Below are 8,489 nucleotides of genomic sequence, written 5' to 3'. Positions count from 1 at the left end.
TTAACCTATCATTCTTGCCTGGCCTGAGGAGGGTGGTGGTGCTGCCAGAGCTCTCATCTTCTGACAGATGACTGGGCCCAAAATATCAATAATCTTATTTTAAATTAAAACATTAATAAGTAAAATATTAATAAACAATTCCTTTAAGGTGTTTTTTTTTCCCCCTCTTCCTTTCACCCCAGCAATTCACCCATTTCACAACAATATCCCACTGAAATGACTCTTTTTGCTGTTCCAGGAAGAATTTGGCCTCTGCTGCTCGTGGTCACCCTGGTGAGAAGGTGACAAGGGAAGAGCAAGATCCTCACCAGCCCTCAGGTGACTTGGATATCAAACATCCCACCAGCATTCCACTTGATAAACTACAGAAGATCCCCAACGTGGTGGGATGCTCCTGCACAGCTCTCTGCTTTCCCTCTGCCTGGTGAGATTTTCCCTGTGAGTTTTCATGGATTTAGAGACTCAAGGGGTGCTTTAAAGCTGCTTTTTTTTGGGGCCTAGGACAGCAGGTGCTCAACACTGTCTTGGCCAAGCCAGTGAGGGGATCCAGCCTGCATGGACAGGGCAACATTTGCCTGTTCCACTGCCTTTTTTCGGGACCACAGCACTTCATCTCAGGGTTCACTCTGCCTCCCTGGAGGGCACGTGGACTTTATTGAAAAAGCAGAATCCTTCAGCTACTCAGACTTCTTCAGGGATTATCTGATCCCCAACCACCCCTGTATTTTCTCAGCTAAATTCACAGAAGACTGGGGCAGCAGGAGAAATTGGGTTACTTGGGATGGAAAGCCCAACTTTGATCACCTGCTGCAGAAGTTTGGTAAGTCGTGGCCTTTTTAATACCTAATTAAAACATTTATGCTGAGGGAAACAGGGTTTTTTTTTTTAATCTTAGAAATCAAAACACTAGACAAAACCAAACAATTCCCCAGGAGGACCTAAAGCAGGTATATAAAATGATATAAAATATGATATCTACATCATATATATCATATATATCTCAAAATATATATGATATAGATATAAAATATTACATAAAAATGATATCTAAAATGGTTAAATTACACAATACTTTTTCTTTTGTTTCATTCTGGGAGTAAGTTTGAGATTGAGATTTGTGAAATGGGAGTAAGCAAAGAGAATTAGTGGATTAACTTAGAAAAAAGGTCTGGGGGATTGCTTGGATTTCTTTCCTCCTAGACAAGGGGAAAATATTCTCTAGTTCCAGTGAAATTTCTCTTCAGGCTGTGAAATGTTGGTATGTTGAATAGGAATCAGTACTCCACTCCTAATGGAGGGGGAAAGTTAGGTCATTTTAAATAATTCTTTTTAGAAAAAAAAGAAACTAAAAGAGGGAGATCTAGGGTAGAGAGAAGGAAGGAATTTTTGACTCTGAGGGTGATGGAACCATCCCAGGGGAGGTTGGATGGAGCCCTGAGCACCTGCTCTAGCTGCAGATGTCCCTGCTCAGGGCAGGAGATGATCTCCAGAGGTCCCTTCCCACCCACACCACCCTCAGATTCATGGGTTCTGTTCCCTGGGCTGAAGGGAGTTTGTGTTTCAGGAGAAGCTCTCGTGCCTGTTGCCAACTGTGATGTCAAGGAGTACAACTCTAACCCCAAGGAGCAGCTCCCCTTCAAGGAGTACCTCAGCTACTGGAAGGAGTACATCAGGAACGGGTACAGCTCACCCCGAGGCTGCCTTTATCTGAAGGACTGGCACCTCAGCAGGTAAGAGAGCCCTCTGAAAACCCCCACAGAGCTTGAGCCTTGATCCTCATCTTCTGAGGAGTGCTTCCACACCAGCACTGCTGCTTGGTAGCACCTGAATCAGTCTTCCAATGCACTGTTCTCAAGGGACTTCACCTGACAAGATGCCTCAACTGGTTGATGATTCCTGCAGAGGCTGATGCTCTTCAGTGCTCTGTTTATCGCCATTATACATTCCTGTGGGTTATCCCCCTGGAAACTCTGTGACTGCAACATTTGGCTTTTATTTGACTGCTACAGTGCAAACTTTACTTCTTAAAAAGGAAAGGGACACAGCTAATGATGTTTAATTCAGTGAATGTGTGAATTATCATCCTCTGTGATCCATTTTCTCTTCACCTGCCAGTTAGTAAAGTTCTCTTCACCCTATTCTGGTTTCCCTTCTCCAGCCTCCTGCTTGTGAGCTGGATGAGTTCTTCAGTCCCTGTGTCTGTGTTTTAAGTCTTTTCACTCAAATATCTTAAAAATTTCTTCACTAGGAGGGTGATGAGACACTGGCAGAGGTTGCCAAGGGAAGCTGTGGATGCTCCATCCCTGGAGGTGTTCAAGGCCAGGCTGGATGGGGCTTGGAACAACCTGCTCTTGTGGGAGGTGTCCCTGCCCATAGCAGGGGGGCTGGAACTAGAAGATCTTTGAGGTGCCTTCCAACCCAAACCATTTAATGATATTCTTAACCCAACTCTCTTCTGATGAGCTCTTGTTTTCAATTTTGAGAGGAGATCTCTCAGTCTCTGCCCCCCTGTTCTTCTGCTTTCCCAGACACTGGTGGTGTGACTCCCTGCAGAGAGCCTGTATCTGCAGCCTAGGATGGGAAAGGGACAACAAATCCTGCAGGAAAAACCCACACAGATGCCAAAATCCCTCCTAGCCCTCACCTCCAACCTGCCAACAAGTTGAACAAGGAGCCTTGGAGGTGTCTCAGCTAAAAAAATGCCTTTTTTAGGAACTGCCTTTGCTGTAATTAGAAGGAGGTTGCCAGGGCTGGAGAGGAGAAGGCCACCAAGTGTTGGTGGGCTGCTAGATTGGTCTCTGCAGCTGGGATTGGGGCAGTGAGGCAGAAGGAGGGAGGCTGTGTGTTTCTTAGGACCTGTTTCCAACACGTTCTCTGTTCCAGAGCTTTCCCAGTGCACGATGTGTACACGACCCCTGTGTACTTCTCCTCTGACTGGCTGAATGAGTACTGGGATGCCCGAGCTGGGGACGACTATCGCTTCGTCTACATGGGACCAAAAGGCTCCTGGTGAGGCCCTGGGGTCTCTCTCACTCTCCCCCACTCTGCTGTTAGGATTAGTATGACAGAGCATGGTCACTGTGTCCTTCAGGATAGCATCGTGCTCGTCCCCCTGCACTCAGCACTGGGGAGGCTGCACCTTGAATCCTGGGGTCAGTTTTGGGCCCCTCACTCCCAGAAGGACCCTGAGGGGCTGGAGCGTGGCCAGAGAAGGGCAACGGAGCTGCTGGGGAAGGGTCTAGAGCCCAAGTGTGGGGAGGAGCAGCTGAGGGAGCTGGGGGTGCTGAGCCTGGAGCAAAGGAGGCTCAGGGGAGACCTTCGGGCTCTGCACAGCTCCTGACAGGAGCCTGGAGCCAGGGGGGGGTCGGGCTCTGCGCCCAAGGGACAAGGGACAGGACAAGAGGAAACAGCCTCAAGTTGCCCCAGGGGAGGTTGAGGTTGGGCAGGAGGGAAACTTTCTTACCTACCAGGGCAGTGGTGGAGTCCCCACCCCTGGAGGGGTTTCCAAGCTGTGGAGATGTGGTGCTGAGGGACGTGGGGCAGTGGTGTCCTTAACAGTGCTGGGTTAATGGTTGGTCCTGATGATCTTCAAAGTGTCTTCCAACCAAAACAATTCCACACTGCAGAGGCACCATGGCCCCACTGTGTAGCCAGCCTCCTTTCTCAGGCAGCTCTGGATGTGAGCTGTCCTGGGACAGTCAGCTCAAGTGCTTTTGCACTTCCAAAAGCCCTGAGCTGTGCCCACAGAACCTACAGAGCTTCTCAGCTGGCTTCTCCATGGCTGGTGAGCAGAAACCCCCTGGGGCTCATGAGCCACTTGTGATCTGCAAAGTCAAGAGAAGCCTTGGAGAGGAGCTGATGGGTTGGTGGGATGTTTTGCAGGTGAAAAATCAGGCCCAGAGTTGGTGATAAAGTTGCATTTACAGTATTCTCATCAGCTGACCTCAGAGACTCTCCTGCCAACCAGGTATTTATGGGACAGATTCAACACTAGCAGCTGGAGAAGTGCAGAGGACACAAAACCCTGCAGTGCTACGTAGAGTGTCCTAATACTACAGAAACCAATAAAATTAAGAGAGTTTGGGATCAGTTTCAGGGAGTAGAAGTTGATTTCTTGTGTATACCTGATTCTCAGAGGCTTGAATCCATCGTGCAGCTTTCAGGGGTTGACCCAAGGTCCCCTTTGCCCCCCAGGACTCCCTTCCACGCCGACGTCTTCCGCTCCTACAGCTGGTCAGCCAACGTCTGTGGGAGGAAGAAGTGGCTGCTGTACCCTGCAGGGCAGGAGGAGTTCCTGAAGGACTCCCATGGCAACCTGCCCTTTGATGTCACCTCCCCCAGTCTCCAGGACAGGAATGTTTACCCTCGTTACAGCCAAAGCCAGCCCCCTGTTGAGATCCTGCAGGAGGCAGGGGAGATCGTCTTCATCCCCAGCGGGTGGCATCACCAGGTTCACAATCTGGTAAGAGAGCTGATGGGGTGCTGCCCCTCACAGGAGGAGGTTAAAGAGGCTTGGGCATGAGCAGGACAGGGAGCTGCTGGAGCAGGGCCCGAGGAGCCCCCGCAATGGCCCGAGGGGCCAGCAATGCCCCGGGGGGGGACCCCCTCGGCTGGGAGCCCAGCAGGAGAGAGTTGGGCTGGGGCAGCCACAGGAGAAGGCTCCAGCTGGGGAGACCTGCTGGGGGCTGCCAGGATTCTGTCAGAAAGCTGGGGGGGGGGACTCTTCAGCAAGGCCTGTTGGGACAGGACAAGGGGGGATGGTTTGAAACTAAAAGAGGGAGATTGAGACTAGAGAGAAGGAAGAAGTGTTTGAAACTGAGGTTGTTGAGTCCCTGGCCCAGGCTGCCCAGAGAGGTGGTCGCTGCCCCATCCCTGGAACCATCCCAGGGGAGGTTGGCCGGGGCTCTGAGCACCCTGCTCTAGCTGCAGATGTCCCTGCTCCCTGCAGGGGGTTGGACTGGATGACCTTGACAGGTCCCTTCCCACCCAAACCACTCTGGGATTCCATGATACAATCCTATTGATCACACAGAGAGATAAGCAAGCAGCAGGCTTGAGTCAGATCAAACCTCTGTTGCTAGAGAATGTTGTGGATGCCAAAAGGGGCTGCAAAAAGTGTAGAGAGATTCATGGAGGGAAGGTCTGTCAGCTCAAGATGGTGGCTAAAAGCCAACCTGAGGCCACAAGCTCCTTGGATCATTGCCTGCTGGAAGCTGGGAGAGTGCCCAGTTGCAGAAGCTCCCTGCACCCTCTTCTCTTACAATTTCCAGCAGCAGATCCTACCAGTCACTGAGAAATAAGACGCTGGGTGAGATGTTCTCGTGGTGAGGCTGCTGCTCTCAGGTTCTACCTGTAACCTGTGACTTCATCCTGCAATTCCTCCCTCAGGACGACACCATTTCCATCAACCACAACTGGGTGAATGGCTGCAACGTGGCCATCATGTGGTGCTTCCTGCAGGATGAGCTGGCAGCTGTCCAGAGGGAGATCAACGAGTGGAAGGACCCTATGGATGACTGGCACCTCCAATGCCAGGTATAACAACCTGCTGCTGCCTGCTTGGCTCTCTCTGAGAGGATCATCCATCTCCAGGGTGTGTTGCACACACCAGTTCTTCACCACACAGCTGGAGTGGCCAACAGGACCAGGGCAGGGATTGTCCCCCTGGACTGGGCACTGGGGAGGCCACAGCTCGAGTCCTGGGGTCAGGTTTGGGTTGGTGTCAGGTTTGGGTGACCAGTAGAAGGAAAGACCTTGAGGGGCTGGGGCGGGGATCCAGAGAAGGGCAACGAAGCTGCTGGGGAAGGGTCTAGAGCCCAAGTGTGGTGAGGAGCAGCTGAGGGAGCTGGTGGTGCTGAGCCTGGAGAAGAGGAGGCTCAGGGGAGACCTTCTGGCTCTGGAAAACTCCCTGAGAGGAGGTTGGAGTGAGGTGGGGTTGGTCTCTTCTCCGAAGGAACCATCAATAGGACAAGAGGCAATGGGCTGAAGCTGCCCCAGGGGAGGTTTGATTGGACATCAGGCAGAATTTCTCTCCTGGCAGAGTGGTGAGACATTGGCCCAGGCTGCCCAGGGAGGTGCTGGAGTCCCCAGCCCTGGAGTGGCTCAGAAAACGTGTGGATGTGGCCCTTGGGACCCTGGTTTAGTGGCCATGGGAGTGTTGGGTTGACGGTTGGTCTTGATGATCTTAGAGCTCTTTGTCAACCTTAAGGATTCAATGATCTTTAATCAAGAATCCAATGTAAAGTTTCCTTCTGGAGGCTCTTGCTGCTCCTGTGTTGAGATCCTTCAAAAATAGCTTCAAAACCCACAGCCAGTTAGTCCACAGAAGAACCAAGAGTGTTGCTTTTGGGGCTGGTGGCATTTCAAAAGCAAGAGGAAGCAGAGGTTTGTTATTCTTGCTGTAAATAAGAGTTATTTCCATTTCAGTGCTGTTTTTTTTTCCCCCCCTCTCACTTAGTTGATCATGAAGTCTTGCACGGGCATCGACTACAAGGAGTTCTACAACTTCCTCAAAGTGATTGCAGAAAACAGGATTTCCATCTTGGAGAACGGCCTCGACGACGAAGCTTCTGCCAAGAACACCCCCAAAGCTGCCATCTCCACCCTGGGCATGCTCCACGCCGTGTTTGATCTGAAGAGAACAGTCAAGGTGTTAACATCCTTGAGTGCTAATGAAGATTTCAAGAAGCTGGACCTGGCCTCCCTCTCTCCACCTCCAGAGGCCTTGCTCCACCACTTGAAAGCAGCAATAGATACAGCACTGCTCTAACTTCCCAGTTCTTCCAGCCTGGAAAAAAAGGAGCTTTATTTTTTGAAGGCTGACTCCTCCCTGGTGGAGTTTAAGGACAAAGAGAGCAGAAGTCCCTTGCTGGAGAGAATGGGGAGAGAGAGGACATTTTAAGAAGGCTGAATACTTTGTAACTTGACAGCTTTTAGGTGTCTAGAGCAATTGGGCAGGGGAAAAAAAAGCCTCAGATAAAGGAAAAAGCCCCAAATTGTGTTGGTATTATGAGTAGTATTAGAATATAATACTCATAATATAATACTCATAATATAATACTCATAATATAATACTCATATTATGAGTAGACATTCAGGGGAGGGGATCAGAAGTTCTCCATGGCCCAGGCTCAAGCCTATCAGGGTTGAACACTAAGCTTCCAGTTTTTGGCCCCATATTCCCTCCTCTCCTCTCCTCAGAGCCCTGTGGACAGACCTCAAACCTCCACTGCAGGCTCCAGCCAGGGATTTCTGCTTTGTCTGCTCTCAGCTTCGAGGCCTTCAAGACCTTTTGGGCTTCCAGGTGCAGCTCAGCTTTTGGTTTTTTGAGTCTCCCTTTCAAAGCCTGAGCTGGTTGAGCAGCTGGAGCCTGTGCTCATGTCCCAGTGTGGTGATACCTCTCTAGAGCTGAAAGCCTCAGGTAGGATCAACCTTCCAGCTTCTCCAGGGTTAAATTTAACATCATCATCAAGAAGCTGGAGATGACAAATCAGTGCAGGCAGCAAATCTGCCACTCATTTCAACATGGGATCCACCAAAGGAGGATCTTGAACTTCCTCTCCCCCTCTCTCAAGGCAGAGCCTTCTCTCCAGCAGAACTTTGACCGATCAGGGAAGGCAGCACGTAGCCTTGTCTTCTCCTCCTGAAGAAGCCATGCTGCTAACACACCAAACAGCACCCACTGCATGGTTACAGAGCACAATTCCCAACCAGAATGCTAGAAAAGTCCTCCCAGTGAAGATCCCTCTTGCTTTTACTAGTGAGAAAACCTAGAAGCACAAATGGCTGCACACTGTTATAGTCTCCTTTAGACCTCACTTGAACTCTAGCTCCACAACTTCCTCAGTTTCCAAGCAGATGACCAGTAAGAGCAACGAATAACTGGATGTTTAGAAAATCCAAGAGGAGAAATCCTCAGGAAGCTGAAAACTCTCCTTGTTTTCTAGCTGCTCTTGTTTGTACTTGCATGCATTTTGCATGTCCCATTTTCTAGTAGAACTTCTGCATTCCATGTAGGGAGCAGAACCTGAAATGAAAATCCATACCCAGAGCATGGAAGGATGTGGTATGGAGCAAACAGACTCCTTTTTTTCTCACTGTTAAACAGCTGTGACTACATCTCAGTGATTCAACCTTCTGGCAGAAGGTTTCTTTAGAGTGGAAATCTGCCAGTTTTAAGCACCTCTGAAATTCCAAGCCCACAGCTGTAACTTCAGGCTGTTTACATGCTCAGAGCTGGGCAGCTGGAGCTTTCCTCTGTGTGAACCAAGTGAGATTGCCTGCAGGTGAGGGAGGATGGGTTAAAAAGCTGATAATTTGGGGTTGTTGGGAGGGGAAGGATGAGTTTTGGTCTCGTGTTCCCCAGTCTCACTGCATGCTGCACAACTGCTACTGGCACCCACCACTTCAAACACCTCAGTTTTAGAAAGAGTTTGCTTTGATGAATGGTACTTCTCATTTCATGTCCCAGGAAGCTGGAACTGCAAAAA

At 50.0% G+C, this 8,489-nt stretch overlaps 1 protein-coding gene across 1 annotated transcript; it reads left to right on the top strand.

Annotated features, from left to right (window-relative positions):
• Positions 1 to 555: 555 nt before the first annotated feature.
• Positions 556 to 6,781, top strand: JMJD4 (jumonji domain containing 4). Its single transcript, XM_008947622.1, has 6 exons — positions 556 to 820; positions 1,565 to 1,730; positions 2,884 to 3,009; positions 4,195 to 4,462; positions 5,389 to 5,535; positions 6,458 to 6,781. Exons 1-6 carry the CDS (start codon positions 556 to 558, stop codon positions 6,767 to 6,769), a joined length of 1,284 nt encoding a protein of 427 aa, XP_008945870.1. The 3' UTR covers positions 6,770 to 6,781.
• Positions 6,782 to 8,489: the final 1,708 nt, after the last annotated feature.

This window comes from Merops nubicus, unplaced genomic scaffold, assembly GCF_000691845.1.
Source record: "Merops nubicus isolate BGI_N331 unplaced genomic scaffold, ASM69184v1 scaffold7439, whole genome shotgun sequence".
Lineage (NCBI taxonomy): Eukaryota > Metazoa > Chordata > Aves > Coraciiformes > Meropidae > Merops > Merops nubicus.
Note: the sequence above shows the minus strand (reverse complement) of the source record. Positions and strands in the feature narration are given on the sequence as shown.